Source organism: Electrophorus electricus, chromosome 26 (genome assembly GCF_041902795.1).
Source record: "Electrophorus electricus isolate QZ-2024a chromosome 26, ASM4190279v1, whole genome shotgun sequence".
NCBI classification, from domain to species: Eukaryota; Metazoa; Chordata; class Actinopteri; order Gymnotiformes; family Gymnotidae; genus Electrophorus; species Electrophorus electricus.
In genome coordinates, this window is record NC_137522.1 from 10,965,064 (window position 1) to 10,983,818 (window position 18,755).

The 18,755-nt window shown below is 37.6% G+C and overlaps 5 protein-coding genes across 6 annotated transcripts; 1 reads left to right on the forward strand and 4 right to left on the reverse strand.

The window, feature by feature from the left end:
- Positions 1 to 969: 969 nt before the first annotated feature.
- Positions 970 to 2,715, reverse strand: LOC113581918 (vitellogenin-like). Its single transcript, XM_035523080.2, has 7 exons — positions 2,557 to 2,715; positions 2,363 to 2,463; positions 2,131 to 2,266; positions 1,826 to 1,961; positions 1,636 to 1,738; positions 1,445 to 1,539; positions 970 to 1,172 (listed from the first exon to the last, which is right to left on the reverse strand). Exons 1-7 carry the CDS (start codon positions 2,713 to 2,715, stop codon positions 970 to 972), a joined length of 933 nt encoding a protein of 310 aa, XP_035378973.2.
- Positions 2,716 to 3,426: 711 nt separating this feature from the next.
- ctbs (chitobiase, di-N-acetyl-) lies at positions 3,427 to 7,075 on the forward strand. The gene is made up of 7 exons (XM_027017343.3): positions 3,427 to 3,643; positions 3,983 to 4,121; positions 4,225 to 4,433; positions 4,534 to 4,705; positions 4,828 to 4,925; positions 5,855 to 6,016; positions 6,112 to 7,075. The coding sequence occupies exons 1-7, from the start codon at positions 3,524 to 3,526 to the stop codon at positions 6,325 to 6,327; spliced, it is 1,116 nt and encodes a 371-aa protein (XP_026873144.2). The 5' UTR covers positions 3,427 to 3,523; the 3' UTR covers positions 6,328 to 7,075.
- spata1 (spermatogenesis associated 1) lies at positions 6,844 to 10,116 on the reverse strand. Its single transcript, XM_081708057.1, has 11 exons — positions 10,078 to 10,116; positions 9,865 to 9,983; positions 9,573 to 9,690; positions 9,187 to 9,240; positions 8,739 to 9,045; positions 8,325 to 8,465; positions 7,799 to 7,996; positions 7,589 to 7,714; positions 7,316 to 7,494; positions 7,086 to 7,184; positions 6,844 to 6,981 (listed from the first exon to the last, which is right to left on the reverse strand). The coding sequence occupies exons 1-11, from the start codon at positions 10,114 to 10,116 to the stop codon at positions 6,844 to 6,846; spliced, it is 1,518 nt and encodes a 505-aa protein (XP_081564183.1).
- A 442-nt stretch (positions 10,117 to 10,558) lies between these two features.
- On the reverse strand, positions 10,559 to 14,873 carry rpf1 (ribosome production factor 1 homolog). Its single transcript, XM_027017410.3, has 9 exons — positions 14,552 to 14,873; positions 14,129 to 14,185; positions 13,890 to 13,970; positions 13,708 to 13,803; positions 12,295 to 12,448; positions 12,092 to 12,174; positions 11,380 to 11,561; positions 10,987 to 11,113; positions 10,559 to 10,856 (listed from the first exon to the last, which is right to left on the reverse strand). Exons 1-9 carry the CDS (start codon positions 14,777 to 14,779, stop codon positions 10,815 to 10,817), a joined length of 1,050 nt encoding a protein of 349 aa, XP_026873211.2. The 5' UTR covers positions 14,780 to 14,873; the 3' UTR covers positions 10,559 to 10,814.
- Positions 14,874 to 15,490: 617 nt separating this feature from the next.
- Positions 15,491 to 18,381, reverse strand: dnase2b (deoxyribonuclease II beta). 2 transcript variants are annotated; one of them, XM_027017409.3, is made up of 6 exons: positions 18,148 to 18,381; positions 17,865 to 18,033; positions 17,567 to 17,645; positions 17,003 to 17,164; positions 16,579 to 16,725; positions 15,491 to 16,198 (listed from the first exon to the last, which is right to left on the reverse strand). In XM_027017409.3, the coding sequence occupies exons 1-6, from the start codon at positions 18,255 to 18,257 to the stop codon at positions 15,864 to 15,866; spliced, it is 1,002 nt and encodes a 333-aa protein (XP_026873210.1). In that variant the 5' UTR covers positions 18,258 to 18,381; the 3' UTR covers positions 15,491 to 15,863. The 2 variants fall into 2 exon arrangements, with proteins under 2 accessions (XP_026873210.1, XP_026873209.1); XM_027017408.3 differs by having other exon boundaries at positions 16,579 to 16,776.
- Between the last annotated feature and the right edge of the window lie 374 nt (positions 18,382 to 18,755).

The following is an 18,755-nucleotide window of genomic DNA, read 5'->3' on the forward strand; positions in this document are numbered from 1 at the left end:
ACTGGTAACAGAAAGAGACAATCTTTTAATTGTTTTATGTAAATTACAACATGGATTGATGCCGTATCTTATTTCAGACCTCATTTTTATTCACTCTACTTCTAAATTTCTCAGTTTTTCACATAATTTGCTTTTGAATATTATTCCTTAATAACTAAGTCTAAGGGGACTATGCTTATGTATTTATTTGGTTCTAGCGCCATGACTTTACAACAGTCTTCTGCTTTCTATCAGCTCCAGTCCATTTCATAACTAGTTTTAATACTCACTCCGGGACCTACTGCTTCTCTCTGTAAAGTCTGCAGTGTTTCCTTTTTTATTTTAATACATGGTTTTATTTGTCTGTACTTTTGTAGCGGCGACCTGCTGAGTCATACCATTGAATAAAACAGTAACACTTAAAAAGATCTTAACCGTTATTCAAACCATATTATAGTTATTTAATTTGTAGCTATAAATAAATACTTTAATTTGAACATTAACTTTGTAATTAGATTTCAAATCGCAACTAATATAAACACTGCCACATCACATTGTTAATGACAGCTATTCAGACTGTAGGTAGAGAACTAATATTAGATATCTTGGAATTTCATAAACACACACAGTGTACTGAGAGTGCCCTGTCCAGTTTTAATAAGCCTGTATGGAGTCTTAGTTGAAATAGTATGCTTTTCAGCATTTAAGTGTCATTGTGCAAAACATTTGTTGTTTTGATCTTGTTGATTGTACCTCTTGCTGTAGATGGTGAAAATGTTTAGGAGTTCTGGGAGTCTATCCCACTTCAGCATCAAACAGGCAGCAAGTTTTGACTGATGCAGGCCGGTCTCAACTTTGGCACTGTGATGGACTGCTCCTGTTTCCACTAGTCACGTGGTTCAGCCCACTGCTGCAGTGGAATGCAATGTAATTGTTTTTGTTTATAGCCATGCCTCTCGTGTCTGAGCACTATTTAACAATAGCCACACACTAAAGACTTACATCAGATGTGCGAATACTGGATGAACTACTGGAACTTCTGGATCCCCTGGAACTGCTGAAATTGTTGCTGATTGAGGAAGAGGAGCTCATTGAACTGAACTCAATGTTCTTCATTCCTGCCTTCAGTATGCCCCTCAGCTTCAGCAGGAAGGCAGTTTCTTCTGAGCTTTCACCTTCAACAAGACTGATTCCTTTGAAGGGCAGGACCATCAACTAAAGTGTATGTGAGAGTATATTTCCCATATTACTATAGGTAATACATTAGAAGAACTATTATTCATAGTCTGGCCTCAAAAATTACCTCTTGCCACTGAAATACAGGCTGTGTGCTGTCCAACAATATAGTAAATAAGATCGTTGTCAATAAACCCTGCATTGCGAGAGGAAATGTCTAGGCATGCCTGCATGTGAATGTAGGGGACAACATCACAGATTGTCTTTTGAATTGAAGCAGGGATCCAACTGGGCTGAACATCAGAGGGCACTGGAGGTGCCAGAGACACCACCCTCTGCACTGGGAGGTCCTCAATGTTCCTGGCCATAGCCATAGTCCCAAACCTGTTTGAGCAGAATGCAGTGAATAATCAAGGCTCATAATATGCAACATCTTTAGGTTCGTAATATCTGTTTTGGCCTTTTTATTAAATGTTTTACCTTGGTCTGGCTTCAGCATGCAACTGAAGATTAGTCATCATCAACTGATCAAGAGTGATGGGCTCTGATTGTTCATGGAGAGGAGGTGTGATGGTTGTATGGACTAAAAGGATCAAGGTAATAACTTGGTCAAACATATCTAAAATTCACATTTTTAAAGCTGGCACGTTACAATGAGGTGAAAACCTACCGTTGATAGATACGACAGCAACAGCAGCAGCGTAATGTCTGAGCTCCATCGGCAGACCAACAGCAGTGGGAAGGATGCGACACAGCTCAGCTGGCAGCAGAGACTTGGAATACTGGCGATCAATCCCAGTCTGCATTACACTATATCCTTCACAATTTCATGTGCACGTGGTCCTGTAGCAACCTCCACATATTGAATGATATAAGATTAGATTTTACATGTAATTATTTATATTTATTTAAAATTATATTATTAATAAAGGCAATCAAAAACATTTGTAACAAAGAAGTTTCTTAATTAAATACCTGTGCTGCTTGTTCAATGACACTTTCAATTAAGGCTTTGTCAATTTTGGCAAAAGCGATTTCCTGTCCAAACAGTTTCATGTTCATGTAGGCCAATGGCAGATTTGTTGGCAACAAACTCTTCCAGTCCTTCAGTTTGTAAGGAATAAAAGAGGAAGTATAAATATTTGATAAATTAGATCAAGATGAAACCATTAAAGTAAAGTGAATTCAGTGTTAATGGTAGCTTCTTGCCTTCATGATTCGCTTTATCTTGGTCATCGAATCAACATTCTCGTCACCAGCTTGAATTTTCATTAGCACTTGCTGGAGTCCCTCAGTTCTCACACCAACCTGGTTCAAATAACAAATGGCAATCCCAGTTGTAGAAACAAACTGCCTGATTTACATGAGTTCACTGATATCCTCAAACAGGGCACCTTCTACCTCAAGAACATCAGATGCAGCTCCAGCCAGGTAGGCACGTGCTTTTGCCACAATGGCTCTAGGCAAGATGTGGGCACCATCACTGATGATGAAAGCACTACCAGCAGCATCAACCAGAAAAGGAGCCAACAAAAATGTATTGTTCAGTAATAAAACCATTTACATTTTTTAAGTAAAATGTACAATTTCAGTAAAATAGCTCTTTGTGTGCCCTGTATAATGTTCAAATTTTGGATTTTTCTTATAACCACAGCCTGATCCATACTTTTCTATAATTTATCCTAGATTTGTTTCGATAGCTGCTCTCGCTAACATGAATAAATTGCTTATGATTCTGTCACTGACAGGCTCAAAATGATTAGCAGAAATATACACAGCCATATTGTTTTTGAAATGGAAATAACAAAAGTTAGCTTCTTAATCATATTTAATTTTACACATTAGAATTTTGATTTGACTGGGGAAAACCCCGAAATTCAAAACTTTTTTAAAATGAGGCTTTTATCATTTTTACATATTTACTTTGCGTCAGCGTAGTTTTACTGTATAACAGTGTAACTAATGTACAGCAAATGTAATATTCGATATTCCCATTTTTAAGATTCTTAAAACAATACACAACAAATGTTTTTTTAAATTAAAAACAGGTAAAAATTTTACCAGCTATTTCGATGTTAATAACCCTTAATTTCACAAATATTTACATAACAATTATAAAAATCATATATTATAAAACGTTCTTGAATTTCGAGTTTGGGCTGTTATTAGTCATTTTATTTGTGTGTATTTATAGTAAGCGTTATTCCTTGTTGGATCAAAATTATCATTTGACATTTCTAAACGGAAAGACAATTGACATACCGTAAAGTGTCCTTCTCGCACGCCATACTGAGGAAGTAGAACGGTTGTCTCATGATGTTGAAATGATTAAAAAGTTAGCTTTTGTTATTTCCCTTTCTTAACAAAAATGTGGCTGTATATATATTTCATCGTTGTTTTGAGCCTGTCAGTGAAAGATTCATCAGCAATTTGCCCATGCGTGCGAGAGGAGCTATGTCAACCAATTCAGCATAAGCGAGAGTTTGAGGTAAGTATAGGGCATTCGATTGAAACCAATATTCGATAGTTTCGTGTTAATTATTTAGAGAATGTTTTTGCATGATTCCTTCGCACATCAAACGCATTTACCTATCTATGGTATGTTGCGTCAGTTCTGCAATAAGGGAAGAAAATGTCGACAATGTAATTACATGAACGTATAACGAATTGAACCAGTGGAACGGTGCTGTAGTTGAACAGTCATGTATAAGATGCTAAATCATCAAATATAAGTTACTAAATGTTCTTAGGTTATGCAAATGCAAATTAAGGAATGTCAAAGGTCTGTCTCCCAGTTTTCACATAAGGTAACCTCAACCCCCTGCAGGTTTTTGTCTTTGATGTGGGTGGAAAGTCATGGAAATTGTATGACTGGTCCAAAGTGACGACAATTGCTGCCTTTGGAAAGTATGACGCAGAGCTTATGTGTTATGCCCATTCCAATGGAGCACGTCTTGTTTTGAAAGGTAGGGGTATTTTTTATAAACACCATTTAAAACACATAATCTGTAAACTACAGCATGTGACCTGTCCTTTCAGAAATCAAAAGGTTTGGGCATTCCTTCACAGGTGATGTGCCCCTCCCAGATATGGTGGAAGATGCCAAAAGGACAGCTTGGATCAAGGAGAAGCTTAATTTAGCAAAGATCCAGTTTATGGATGGTATAAACATTGACATTGAACAGGCTGTAGAAGAGTCTTCCCCTGAATACTATGCTTTAACAGCGCTTGTCAAAGAGACAACAGACATGTTCCATAAAGAAATTCCAGGCTCTCAGGTAGAATGCTGAATAGAATACAAAAAAGCCCTGTCATGTACCCTGAATACTGACTATCATTTCAGTTGTTAACCTTTTGTCTTACTGATGTTAAATCTAGGTGTCCTTTGATGTGGCTTGGTCACCTAAGTGTATTGATAAGCGTTGCTATGACTACACTGCAATTGCAGATTCTTGCGACCTTCTCTTTGTAATGTCTTATGATGAACAAAGTCAGATCTGGGAGGACTGCATCGCAATGGCAAATGCACCCTTCAATCAAACGCTAGCAGGTAAGTAATGGAATTGTGTTTCTGAAGAAAATGTTCTGATTTTAATAATAGAATTAATTTGACTTTTTTTGGTTCAGAACATGTAAAAAGGCATAACATAAAGAGGTTCCTTTGTCTTGCAGCATATGATCAATACATTGCAATGAAAGTAGACCCAAAGAAACTTGTGATGGGAGTTCCATGGTATGGTTATGACTACCTGTGCCTAAACTTCTCACAGGTATAAAAAAAACAAAACAACATTCCTTTAATTGAGCCCTTGCAACAGAAAGTATACCTGTCCACTTACTGTTTTTCTTCTTTCTACAAAACAAAAACTATAAAGCATTGCAAGTTTTATTTTTAAATGCCCACTTCAATGAAGTAAGATTAAGTCAAAATAATGCATATGTAGCATTTTAAGGTCATTTTAATGTAAATGTTGTACAAAATCAAATACTGAAATAACTGATTACAAAAAAGGGTAAATTCCTGATGTTTTTTAATTGCAAGGGCTCAGTTGTAGTTTTTTCTTTTATACTTTATTTATTTACATTTTAAGTGCCTCAACTGTTAAAAAAGCAAGCCATAAAACCCACATGACAGCATGTGCTTCATCTCATAAACAAATTATTTTGTACATAAGTCATTTGCATTCATTTTGAACTATCTGTATTGTGCCAGGCTGGTTCTGATTGGCCTTTGGGCAGGTTTTCTCCCAGGCTTTTAGTAACTTGACTGAAGCAACTGATAAACAACCACACATCTTATTTAAGCACATAGAACAGAACATTTCTGATCCTGTTCATTTTTTAAACCAGGGGTTGATACCGGAGGGGGCAGGGTCCAAGCACATTTAGGTACTGCTGAACATGGTAATTAAGTGAGTTTATTTTGGTGTGCTGTGTAGGGAAACAACCAAACTCTGCTGAAATACAGCCCTCCATGACCAGAATATTGCAACCCTTATATAAAATGGCAGTGCCCTAATATTCACATTATGTAAAGGAAAGTAGCTGACCAGTAATGTTTATCACATGGTTTCAGATTCTATGTTAACTCTAGTTCACCAGTCCGAATGATAAATGAACATTTCAGCAGTTATGTTGCAACACCAAAATTATTGAATCAAGATTTTAAATTACAATTGCTACTATTGCTGTGTCATAGGAGGGGATCTGCACAATCCCTAAAGTGCCTTTTAGAGGGGCTCCTTGCAGTGATGCATCTGGAAGACAAATCCCCTACAGCACTCTGATGAAACAGATAAACTCTTCCATGTCTGGGAGGCTTTGGGATGAGATCCAGCTCGCTCCCTATTACAATTACAAGGTCTGCTGCAGCAATATTTTAAACATTATTAAAGTCACTCTGAAATCAGTGAGACCTTCAGAATGTACACACTGTTTCTTTATTAAACCTTACAGGACAACAAGGGCAAGGTCCATCAGTTGTGGTATGATGACCCAGAGAGCATCTCCCTGAAGGCTGCTTATGTGGGACAGCAGAGTTTGAGGGGGATTGGCATGTGGAATGGAAATCTCCTTGACTACAGTGATGACCCTGTTGCCAAGCAGCAAAGTGCTGACATGTGGAATGCCCTCACACCAAACCGAAAAGCGGTGTCTTTAGCAGTCTCCTAGGAGTCTATAGCTATGTCTGCTACCCTATATAAAACTCTGTCTTGGGTCTAAAAGGAGTGAAGATTTGAGATTTATTGTAATTGGTAGATTTAACTGCTTTTTTATTGCATCAGTAATAATAATTGACATTTCTGCAAGAACACAGTGCCTTCTGGCTTAATTAAATGCAGTTTTGAAATTTAAAACCAATTACTGATTTTAAAAAGGCTTATTTCTGTTGTGAGGGTTTAAAAGGAATCTCCCCATCACACAATACACTGAACATTAAACAGTAGGCATAGACTTAATTCATTAATTAAGTTGCTCAGTCATTGACCTTGTCATTAAAAATATTAGTTACAAATAACATGTAAGGAGTCCATAGGATTATAGATGTTTTGCGGGCAACTGAGCCTGTAGGGTACAATGTTCATTTTTCATTTGTTTCTCTTAAAAAAAATTAATTTTTCCAGATTACCTTATTATTTATATACAAACCATTTTAACTTAAGGAAATCATTGCTTCGAGTGCCGGGATTACACAGGGTTGCTTGTGCTAAGGTGTAAACCAAGGCCTGTGGAGGCTGTAAGAGGCCCAGTGGATGAGCATTGGGACTTCTTCTGCAGTAACTCTGCTTTCAGGGTTTGCATTTCTGTGGCAGCCTGCTTCCTCAGCTTTAAAGAACAATGAATGAAATATGTACATACCAGAGGGAAATTACAATGGTGATAATGAATTACAGTGATGATAAATATATTATGAAATAACTATTGCATACCTTCATTTCTGTGGCAAGTTTCATTTTGGTATCATCCAAGTTTATCTTCAGATTATCAATTTCACAGCTCTCAGTCATAATCTGAATTATGAGTTCATTCTGTGAATAATAATCATATTGCTCATCATGGGTTGCATTTTACTAGGCATAAAGTAGCTGTTTGTCTCCCTCTCTTGGAAGGCAACACAGTTTTTTCTGTCAGTGAGTCATCAGCAAGGTGAAGAACTGACCTTTGTGCTTGATGGTTTCCCTGCTCGTCTTTGCCTGTTTCTTCCTTCTCGGGCTTGCAGTTGTTGAAACAGTTTGTCATAAAACATCTCAAGTTCTTGACAAAGACTTCTCAGGGTGTCTTCCAAAGGTGCAGCAGCCTTTTTGGTATCGAAATACTTTCTCTTCCACCTGTCCCGTGCTAGGTGGCATGCAGTTTGGACAGGATGATGCCCTTTTAACTTTCATACTTTAAGTATGTCATTAACAAATGTGAGAAGTATTTACTTGCATACCTTGGTTCCTACGGTGTCTATTCAGAGCTAGAAGATCTTTGCCCTTCCTAAGAAGCTCTTGCCTTGTCCTTGCTAGTTGTTTTCTTTCCTCTTTAACAAGCCTAATTTCCTTCAACAGCTCATCCCCTAGGAAGAAAGATTACACTTCTCTAACCACCTGTAATCTATTCATGCTCTTGAATTTGAGATGAAGCAGCGGTAGTGTCTTACTGTTAGTTGGTTGTGTAGGTGTGTTTTTTGCTATATGCAGTGCCAGGGAAGGGGCACTTGGAGCTGAGTCATCTTTAGCAGGAGATACTAGACTGCCCACAGGGAACTGCAGTGTAAAGACAAATGGGGAACCTTCTGCAATAAAGCCTTTCATAAATGTTCTTTGCACAGTAGACAGGAAAGGACCCCTGCTGACCACTGAAATTTAGCCTGACACTAAAGGTCACTGTCCTTACAAGGACCAGACATTAATAAGCACAAGGCTTTCCATTTTATCAGGGACTATTCAGAAAGATCTCTCTTTAGAAATGTTTTACAAAATTGATATTGGATTAGTACATTGGGTTATGAAAATTATGAAAATATCGTACCTGGTTAATTGGTTTCTTTATGGTTGACTTTAGTGTTTGAGACTGTTTGGATTTCCTAAATTGTAGAAAATGGTAAGATTTCAATAAAAATCAGGATATGTACGCCTAGAACTAACATAGCAGATTTTCATGGCAAGCCTCCCTTTTAAAGCATTACCTCCCCTGAGAGAGGACAACTCCATTGTCTGAATCCTCCAGTGATTCTGGTACTCCTGAATCTCGGGTGATGTTTTTGTAACAAGTCTTTTTGTCCATTTTTTCCATTTTAGTTGGATTCTGATTAATAGGAACTATTTCTATATGAAAACAAAATAAATGTTCATTTTTGCTTCTGCTTAATTTTTGCACAATATTAAACATCTATATTTCCACTTCAGAAATGTATATATTAATGTAAAGCTGAAACAAATTTCTAGAATAATATATCCTGTTCATATCCTTTTCAGTATCATTTCCTTCCAAAATAAAATATATCTAAGGTCTAGAAGAACCTAAAGGAAGGTCATCTGGAATAATGAACATACACAGTTATCTTCTACTGGAAGGGAGCCTTTTCCTGGGTTTCTCACCATGCTGCTTCACCACAAGTTCCTCTTGGACACTACTGTACATATTATGAGCCGTAGGCCAAAAGGAATCTTCACATCCTGGAGAGTCTTCCTCCCTCTCCTCCAGACTCTGGTCTAGGATACACTGCTGTGGCCCTTGTTTGATTAGTGGAAATTTAGTGGGCTCTTTTGTCTGGCCAGGTGCAAAAGGAGGGTAGCCTCTCTGAGACTCTGTGTTGTAAAAGACCGTGTGTGGGTTTAGGGACCTGGAGCAAAGGTGACTGGCATTTTCTTTCACAGGCAGCAGATAGAGCTCTGGGTAAGGGGACTGAATTACAGGAATTGCAATGAGAAATAATATTATTTCACAATTGGCCATAGTATGTTAAAATTTGCAAAGATACTAATTTTGCAAAGTATTTTGCAAATACTAAATTTGCAAAGATACTAATTAAGGCGAAATTCTTACATAGGGTGGCGCAAAAGATTTGACTTTCAAGTCTTTCTCTTGTTTTGCTTTAACCTAATGTAAAAAAAAAATTAAAAATAAATAAAAATCTGATACTTTTCCTGTGTTGGTTGTTAAAAATGAAGTGTTCATTGATCCATATCATGCCATTCTAAGGACCTCTCACTCTCATTCCTCACTGTTGTAACTATGTATATTTTATATTAATTTAAATGTAGTTATTAAATACATGGCTACACAGTAGTTACCAAATAGCATGCATTAGCATTAATAAACTAAATCTGGAGCTTAAGAGGCTAGTAGATGCTTGCAAACTGCTGGAAGAGACTGACTCATTTGTCCAGGTGCCTTTTGGAATTTGTATCACAGCAAGCAAAGCTACTTACCAATGCCAAACTTCTGCCAACGCATTTCAAAAAACAGTATCTATCAGTGGCCTTATCAGGCGCAAGTAATGCTCCAAGCTCATCTCTCATAGCTTTCAGGTTAATGTCTGGATACACCCTGAAATACGGAGCAAAAGTGATCTGTTTTAATATAACTTGGTAGCTGAGAGTAGGCTTTACATGTTGCATCCCAACACCAGCATCATGTAATGTCACTGTGCAATGTAAAATATAAGTCTCCTATGGGCTAAACTTTGTGTGAAACTATTATATGCATTTATTGCCCGCTCACCTTATGAAGCCTGCCGATATGAAACTGTCTATGGCTTCAACTGACACTTTATTCAGCTTTGAATTCCACTGTTCGTCTGGGACAAAAAACACATGGAGCTCTACGCACTGGTCGTCGCGCTAGTCCGAGAAAGGGCCGGAGAGAACACGAATGAAGAGATCACTGCTCAATACAATGTTCTTCCATAAACGTTATGAAAAATAAGCCACATACCTTTGAATTTACTGATCTCGTTCCCCCGTAACAGCTCATTATCTTCAGTAGGCTATTTAAGCAAAAAGGGTTTTTTCGGATAGAAGGAAAGCAACTGCTGAGCGAAAATCCCGCTAAGCACTACAAACCATGTGGGAGTGGACCAACTGCTAAGTCACAATGTTGCGTATTCAAAACATTCATTTTAATGGTCTTGATATTTTTCGCCCCAAAGATGTTTACGTGACGTAAGTTCGTTCATAAACCAACTAACATATGTGAAGTCCTATACTAGTTGCGTCTCCGAGTCATTTCCATCGGGCTAAAATTGGCAGGCTTCAGTTTACAAAAATGTAAATCTTGCCTGCACTGAAACGGAAGCGCGATTTTATGTTGAAGAGGAGAAATAAATCACTTGCAAAAGCCTCCAATGTAACACAGTTGTACAATTAAATTCTAAATGCCATGTTTCATTTGGACTTAATCAAAATAAGAAACAATGTAGATACAGTACTTATTTTAATATACATTTACTTTACAGTTTGCCTTCCAGCTATTTCTTGTGATAGATTTTGCTAGCAGACTCTGAGATCCCCATTTCTGTTTCATCTCATCAGTAAATTTCATAATGGACTGGTCACCAGACATGTATAAACAGAGATGCACAATTTACAATAACAAAAGTCAATGTGTTTCACTTCAAATATTTTTCAAATACTGATTTATCACATCTCTGCTGTATTATCCCTCATAAGTCTTCAAAGATGAAATTTTCTTCTGCTGGAGTCCATTTCATGGCGCTTGAAGAAAAAAGGCAGATTTGATTAACAAAAGGCCAGGGTCATCTATATACTCCGTGATTCTTAATCACTGCAAAACAGATGAAATCATTTGCAAACCAGTTAAACCCAAGTAGGTTTTAATCCTCACCTTATGAACCCATTCATACTCCCCAAATTTGGAATCAAATGTTCCTTTCTGCAGAGAGCGGAGCTTAAGGGTGAAACGGGGTCCTAGTTCTTGAATTCCTACTCTCTTCTCATTCTTGAAGATGTATCTGTGAAAGACATGAAAAGGGAATCATAGATGTGTTAACTGTATAAAAAAAAAGGATAAGAGGTGTTGTCCACTCTTCTGACAGCAGCAGTTAACAACTTTCAAAGAAACAACGATAGTTGTCTTTTAATTTAAACCAATTTATGTAAGGATTTGCTCAACATTAGGTAGGAATTTGCTGTACATTTCTGTATTAAAAATGGTGGTATATTCCTTCACAGTAATTTCCACAATGATATTTTGAATATTACCAATACCTAACCATACCTGTGGAACCGGAAAAAAATGAAGTCACGCTGGTTGTGGAAAGTGGCGACCTGTCGACCAACGAAGTGTGGATCATGAGGAAATAACGCAGCAAACATGCGGCCGATGGAGTGGCCCAGCCTGGTGCTGAAGTTGTTCAGAATGACTTCAGGGTGATGTTCTGTTGGGTCCTTTCCTCTTCTCTGCAGTCCAAAACATGAGATATTACACAATATAATAAAATGGTAAATAAACAAGACAACTAGCTATGCCTCAACTGCACCAATATCCACTGATGGGCATATTTCTCACAACTGTACTGGATCTAAAAGGTTTGGAAATCTAAGAAGAAAACACTGAATTTGAGGGCAATTTTGTGAGAAAAATATCAAAAGGGAAAACTGTTAATTGTTAGTTATAGCTACAGCTAACCTTAAGTTCCTTTGATTCCTTGTTCATAAGCAGTTCAGAAATGGGAAGGTAGCCAACCAATAATGTCACGAACATAAAGCTTCTCAAATTACAATAATCACTCTGCACATGCAACAAGGTGTTTATTGCAGCTTTCACTGCTTACCACTTCATGTCTACTGCTAACTTAGCTAGATTCCTAGCAAGCTAGCGTACACTTGCACCAAGACCCTCCATGAATACGTTTTAACAATGTGAGTCAGTCAATCAGTAAGTAAAAGCATACCACTAGGAAAAAAATAAACCGTGAACAATTACAAACCTTCATCTCTTTGCGAAGTCGAACACTGCTCACTTTGAAGTGTGCAGTGGGTCCATCAGGAAGGTGACAGAGAACCATGCCATCTTTTACAAGATGAGTTAAGGAACATCACCATATATTAAAAAAGAACTATGAAGCTAAGCAGGCAGATACATGTTCAGTGAATACCACTGAGTTCTATTATACTCCCAGCTGAAGGATACTTGGCACTTTTCGATCCTCATTAATGACCATAAGGTATGTGAAGTTTCGTGATACACATTGAGGAATGATCCTCTTCAGGGCAAGGCCTCTTCTGTAGTACACATGTGCATTTGGTATTACTGTCGCTAACTGCTCACAAAACCGCACAGTTCTCTAAAATCACAGAAAGACACAAGAAAACACCCATATATGGTCAGCTTCCCAAAGACACAATAACACACTTATTATAAAATACATTTCTGAGTTCACACTCACGCCACCTTATATTTCCATACATTACTGATGCTGTATGGTTTGTAGGTACTGGTGTGTAGAGATGTAAATCTACACACTTATTTAAGATTCCTGATGCTATTTCTATTATACTGTGTTAAAAATGATTAATTCTACAGTACTACTTATATACTACAGATTTGTTTGGTTCTAAATACAAATATTTTAAAACAAATGACTGCAGAGTAATATGTCCTTGTGCACAACTGCAATCTTATATCAGCATAAATCAGCTATAAACAGATAAATACCCTAGACTGCCTGATGTAGAACCTTACAGCACATGAGAGATGCTCCAAAGAGACTGAATATTCTGAAGTTGACTGTTTCAAACAGATATCGATTTTGTATCTTCTGTGCTTTATTTTTTCCACACCCTTATTGGTTTCGGAGGTTAGGTCTTTGTGTGTAGATGAGAAAAAACGCTTTCGTATATACATTGAACCCCAAATCCAACCCTTACTTACCACCTTTTCAACAGGATATGACCTCCTTATTACTTTTAAATAAAGTACCAGACCAGTATTAAGGTTTATGTTTAAATAGTTCAAATAAATCTAGTGCAAATTGTTTTGGTATTTAAACAAAAACAATCTGTACTTCCAAACTGTGATTTGTAAACAAACAAGCTTGTGAATATAAAGTACTTTTTCAAACAGTACATTAAAAGTATGGATTGTGTGAATATCTTTTGGATCTTAATGTGTTAATTTTCTGATTTACAATTTACCCTTGTAAATCCAAATTATGCATATACAATTTAGTCATATAGAATGGCAATTCTTTGGTGTGATATAACCCAAAGTCACACTTGGGTGACTTTATACCAAAATCACTTCTATTCAAAAGTAATCTGGATTTTGTAAGTGAGTTTTGTTTTTCACTTTTATATCTCAGTTCTGTAAATGTCCAAACTTTAGGCTATGCTGCTGTATGACTCAGAGAGCTGTAAATCACTTTGAAAGAACAGACCTATCAAAATAAATGGAAATTTATATGTACTTCCTAGGATCCACAATGGCCTTGTGCCAGCACACAATTCTCAATTCATCAAACTTCATCCAGACCTAGATTATAATTAGCCTTAAACTAGCCTTAAATTTAATCCAGTTATGCTGAAGTAAAAAGACTGATCTTACCCCTCTTGGTCTGTCTGATGTCGTAATAAGAACTTTCGGGTTTGTCAGTTTGTTGAAGTAAGCTGAGAACTCATCTGTCCCTTCATCAAAAGCTACCTGAATTCAAAGCAAGCATGTTTGCATTATTAATATAAAATCCAAAAGCAATATCTATTCACAGGTATCCATGGAAATATTCATACTTCCTCATCCTCTGGGTCTACTGTTGTCTCATCATATACTCTCTGATTCTCAATCGTCTTTGGAACATCTTTTGGTGGTGCCTTCAGAAAAATCATAAACAAAAACTAAGTGGAAATAACAATTAATAGTTTGGAAAAGTCAGCGTTGTGTCAGTAGTTTTAAAAAGACAATTCCCAAAACTGGAAATCAGCTGCAATAAAAGGAGACAGATGGCAACATTAACATGCTTTCCAGATACCTTGTCTCCAAGTGCATCTCTCTCCTTTTTTCTTTTCTTCCGCAATTCCAATTTTTGCTTGTATGAAAGAAAAAAAGTTATAATGCAGTTAACTCGTTGCATTCAAATGAAGATACCACATTACTGGTGTAATTAAAGAAGAATTTACAAAATACTGATGACATAACAGGACTAGCAAATTATCGTTGATATCATAATTGGTTTCAGTCTGACAACAACATATTTTATTTAAGGTGAATTTGACGACACATTAAATAAAGCTACCTTAATTTTGTAATTGCCCTCAGCTTTAGTTAAGATAGTTAGGTAGCCTAGGATAGCAGTTATCTGGCTAGCTAGCTAGCTAACGCTAACTAGCAAGCTGGCAAGTAGATATCCGAGAAAACCTTATGGCATAGCTGTTTTTATTTAGAATTATGTTACCTTCCGTTTCTCTTGCTTGAGCTTCATGAACATTAGGTGTCTGCGTTGTTTATTTTTTATTGTCGACAAGCTGAATGTAGGAGGGAACGAGGACCCTGCAGACTCCGACTCTTCTACGGAACCATTATCAACCGGTTCCTGGAAAGGTTTTTGCCGTTTCATTGTCTTTTTTACTTTATTCTTTGTATTGGTCGTATCTTCTGAGACTGGTACCCCAATGAAATCCATTTTATTGCTGTTATTAACAGTTCATCTGAATTCACGTGTGTCTGAAAAATGTTTCCGTGTTACCATCTTAGTCAGGAGTTTCCGGATCGGTTTTGGCTTGTATGAGTTTCTCGTATCGCCCCCTAGTGCTAAGGTGGACTATAGCCGCACACTTGCGTGCGGTTGTTCTTGAGGAATTGTGTTTCTACTGTTGTCTTTAACTGTTACAAACATTCTCTTTCGTAAATTTGATTCTATTTTCCATAAAGGTACTCATTACAGTAGGCTACAAGCAGTACACTGTACACAAAAACTCAGCGATCCATTAGATTTCATTCAGCTAAACATGGCTAAACAGACCATTTGCCTAAACAGATGAAAATTAATTTAAAACTTCAGAGTAAAAGTGAGCTAAATTCTCAAAAACTAGGCTACGGAGAGACTGGTTCTGAACCAAAAACAGCCTTTTAGCCCAATTCTGGAGAAAAAAAAGTAAGTAATTTATTTACAGTCGACCATTTAAACTACAAGTAAACAATGAATGCTGACAGGTTAGCCCTGAGGGATGTCAAAGTTAGGTCCTGGTGACATACATCAGTGTAGAGTTTACTATTATCTAACACCCCTAGCACAAGCATGGCATTTAGCTTGCAGTTGCGTGGCCCTCTTGATTTAGAGTCTTACACTGGATATTATACATGATGCGATGTGTATATGCTCATAACTCATTCCTAAGATTTTTTACCTTTTTATTGCACACAACTCTACCCCTAATTTATGCAGTTACAAGCATTCCCATTTTATCATTGATATTTACCTGTAACTGAGATGATGTATATAAGAGGATGTATGAGAATTGCTCTTTAATTTATATCTGTTCAAATAAATGTAGACTCTCGATATATGAAAAAGGGTAACAGAAATACTAAAAAAAAAATAAAAATAAAAATCAGTACCATTCCAAATGATGTTAAAGTGACTTTCCTATTCAACTAAAAATAAGGGAAAGACTTGTTCCATCTAAAAGTGCATAACACTGTCCATTGATTTGCTTCCACATTTCCATACTTCCATACTTCCAAAGATAACAGAAGATCTCTTGCTTCTAACAGCTTTTATACCAGGCCACTGCCTGACGGAAGGCTCTGTAGACACCCGGGTTTGGAGAACACACAAGGCCACCACCTCTCCACGCTTGTCCGATCTCCCGATTCAGGTCGCCCACACATGCCCACTGGGCTTTGTATTCCAGGGACACACACCACTTGGAGTGGTCCTCATAGGAATTGAAGATGACGGGTCCTGGTAGGCTGATACTCCTGATGTTCATTACGTGGTAGGGCAGTGAGCAGTTGGAGGGGAGATGGTGTGGCTCTCGTTGCCAGGTTTCCACAAGAACATCTGTCCTCAGTGTCTGTGCTACCCAGCCAGCATAAATGTCTGGAAGGTCAATATCAGAAGACTATTGGTGGATTGTTGGACAAACATGGACATCGATTGCGGAAAAGCTATGTGTATGTGTTATCCACTATATATCTAATGGCATGTAGTACCAAGGAAAACCCTCTAGTTGCAAAATTATAAACAATGCATGTGCATGATCTGTGTAAAACATGGTATTCTGCACGTTCTAAAAGCATCTCATGTGTTACATAAGCAATGTCAACAGGTAGTCAAGGACAGAATTGTACTTTGACATTTTTAAAAGTCATCAAATGGCTGTGTGATAGTATCCAATGAACACTATCTATCCAAAAAAGCAAAGCAAACCTGTGCAGTGTGTTACCTTATAGCTAAAAAGAGCTCCAAAATGCTCTTACCATCAACATAGCTGTGAGATTTGGCAAAACTGAGGAAGGTCTCCCCTTGGACTGACTTCAGCTTCTCCAGTTTCCTACTGGGCGACACAACTGGCATCTCGCCAGCACAGAGCTGTGCCATGGCTGCCATGTCTGTGTAATACGCCGCTGAAATTGAGCAATTGTATACATGGGGATTCATATATGCCAGTTGCTGTGCTGGTGAAGCAAGAACAAGTATTTAGAGAAAGGTTTCAAGCATCAGAGGCTTTCCAATACATTTTTTTTAAAAAGAGTCATGTGATTGGTAAAGCTAAAGATGTCTTATATGTACTGTATTGTCTACTGAATTACAGGGTATGAAAAAAATGTGCCAGTGTTATGTATTTTGTTTGTTTTTTTGTTGTTGTTGTTTTTAATGTTTATGTTGGCATAGGTTGCTTACATATTTTTTGGAACTCTCTGTAGCTGTAAGTAGTGCAGTGAAACATCTGGCCAAAGAGTTTGCCAGTGGAGGGGAAGCCATAGCCCATTTCAGGGAATGGTGGAAAGTGAGGAACACTGTGCATTAACCAGAATCCCTGAGACTCATCAAAAAGCAGCACCCCTAGAGAACACGTGGGCAGCACAGAGCAGTCACTCATTGAATATCATCATTCAGTGTGAAAACAACATGGGTTTTTTCAAGAACTTGGTCATTTCATTTCATGTCTTACATGGCAGCAGAATGTTTTTGACTGACCCGGAACTTTGTCATTTACACTGACAAAATCAAGATGGTAACAAAACAAAATTCCTAAATCAAAGCCCAGGGTTGTATTGATAGGAGCCCACTTTCCAGCAAAAAAATGTGCTGTCCATAAATGGTGTACATAAGCATTATCTGCTTCAGGAAAAATCTGAAAGCATGAAATCAATGCTTAGTCAACAGCACTTATCAGCTATGCTCTTTGCGCTAGACCTCCCCTCTCTGAAACATCAAAAAACCTACTTTGAAGTTTAAAAGTACCTTTTGTGTGTCCATAATTATTCAAGTACTTCAGCACCGGTGGAGCATCATTGTAGATCATGTACGCAGAGCTGTTCAACTGTTAAATAATCAAAATTGTTTGTCACTGAATTTGAACTATAAGCTTTTAAATAAGTAATCCTTCAGAAAAATCCTACTTATGTCATTTCTGCTATCCATCTTGACCCTAGGTATGGGAACTCTTCTTAACCACTTAATCACAGGAGAAGTGGCATAACAATCAATTAGTGAAAAAAGCATAGCTGGAAACAACTAGCTTTGACATTAAAGCTCATACCTCATATCTATGGTACAGCTGGCTCAGGGTGCTGCCTATTGCCCCTTTACTGGTATTCACCACATGTGTACTTAGCTGCCAGCTCAGTAAAGAAGGATCCAAATACATGTAGTCAACTCCACTTCCCACAACACCCTTCGTATACTTGGGCAACTTGTACACGATGAACCTTACATTGCAGAGGGCAAAGAAAATATGAACATTTCTAAGAGTCTCTACTCAAATCAAACATTTACTCAAAACTTCTTCAAACTGCAAGAAAACAAGTGGAAACTCCATCTACCAGTCAACAGGCTGCCCTTCTTCATCCAGGCAGGACAGATCTGCCTCACACAGGGAACCAAAGATGAATACTTGGATGAGAATCAAGCAGAAACTCCAGACTGAGAACATTTTCCCTCTGTCATACAAAATGGATCATATGCTTATTGACAGAACAAAAAGAATTAGGCAGTTGTTAAGGCTAGCTCCTTTGTTGTTAAGGCTAGCTTCCTCATGACTACTGATAGTGAAAGAACATACATGCAGCTGTGTGTGTATGAAAGAGGAAGTTGGGTATTTTGTCTCATGACACTCATCATGGCACATATTACTTAAAGAAAAATACTCTACACCACTGCAACGGTTTCTGCTGGTATCTTGTAAAATAGAGCAAAGGAGCTCATGTCTTGTCCCAGAGGTCTACCACCCTTAAGAGTTTAGTGCAAACACACTTGGCTGAAGCTTCAGTTAACTGAACCGTGCATGTTGGATTAAAGCTGGAGCTGAGCCCTGTAGGGCTGTATATCTGAAAGAACAGAGCTAGGCACCTCTGAACTTGCTTCACATGAAAGGTTGAAAGTTTAGATGTTAAAAATAAATCTAACACCACTATTACCATAAATATTAGCT

Excerpts from the sequence above, each read along its gene's own strand:
- LOC113581918 (XM_035523080.2), bottom strand. The coding sequence starts at position 2,715 with ATGGTTTTATTACTGAACAATACATTTTTGTTGGCTCCTTTTCTGGTT. Across the intron at positions 2,267-2,362 it reads ATAAAGCGAATCATGAAGGC|ACTGAAGGACTGGAAGAGTT; the intron begins AAGAAGCTACCA and ends TATTCCTTACAA. Across the intron at positions 1,540-1,635 it reads CATGCTGAAGCCAGACCAAG|GTTTGGGACTATGGCTATGG; the intron begins GTAAAACATTTA and ends CTGCTCAAACAG.
- rpf1 (XM_027017410.3), bottom strand. The coding sequence starts at position 14,779 with ATGGATTTCATTGGGGTACCAGTCTCAGAAGATACGACCAATACAAAG. Across the intron at positions 13,804-13,889 it reads TAGACCCAGAGGATGAGGAA|GTAGCTTTTGATGAAGGGAC; the intron begins GTATGAATATTT and ends CTTTGAATTCAG. Across the intron at positions 11,114-11,379 it reads ATTTTTTTCCGGTTCCACAG|ATACATCTTCAAGAATGAGA; the intron begins GTATGGTTAGGT and ends TGTCTTTCACAG.
- ctbs (XM_027017343.3), top strand. The coding sequence starts at position 3,524 with ATGTGGCTGTATATATATTTCATCGTTGTTTTGAGCCTGTCAGTGAAA. Across the intron at positions 4,434-4,533 it reads AAGAAATTCCAGGCTCTCAG|GTGTCCTTTGATGTGGCTTG; the intron begins GTAGAATGCTGA and ends TGTTAAATCTAG. Across the intron at positions 6,017-6,111 it reads CTCCCTATTACAATTACAAG|GACAACAAGGGCAAGGTCCA; the intron begins GTCTGCTGCAGC and ends TAAACCTTACAG.
- dnase2b (XM_027017408.3), bottom strand. The coding sequence starts at position 18,257 with ATGTTCTCAGTCTGGAGTTTCTGCTTGATTCTCATCCAAGTATTCATC. Across the intron at positions 18,034-18,147 it reads GAAGGGCAGCCTGTTGACTG|GTTCATCGTGTACAAGTTGC; the intron begins GTAGATGGAGTT and ends CTGCAATGTAAG. Across the intron at positions 17,165-17,566 it reads TAATTATGGACACACAAAAG|GGGTGCTGCTTTTTGATGAG; the intron begins GTACTTTTAAAC and ends CGTGTTCTCTAG.
- spata1 (XM_081708057.1), bottom strand. The coding sequence starts at position 10,116 with ATGAGCTGTTACGGGGGAACGAGATCAGTAAATTCAAAG. Across the intron at positions 9,046-9,186 it reads AATCTTTTGCGCCACCCTAT|TCCCCTTACCCAGAGCTCTA; the intron begins GTAAGAATTTCG and ends CCTGTAATTCAG. Across the intron at positions 8,466-8,738 it reads ACTTGTGGTGAAGCAGCATG|AAATAGTTCCTATTAATCAG; the intron begins GTGAGAAACCCA and ends GTTTTCATATAG.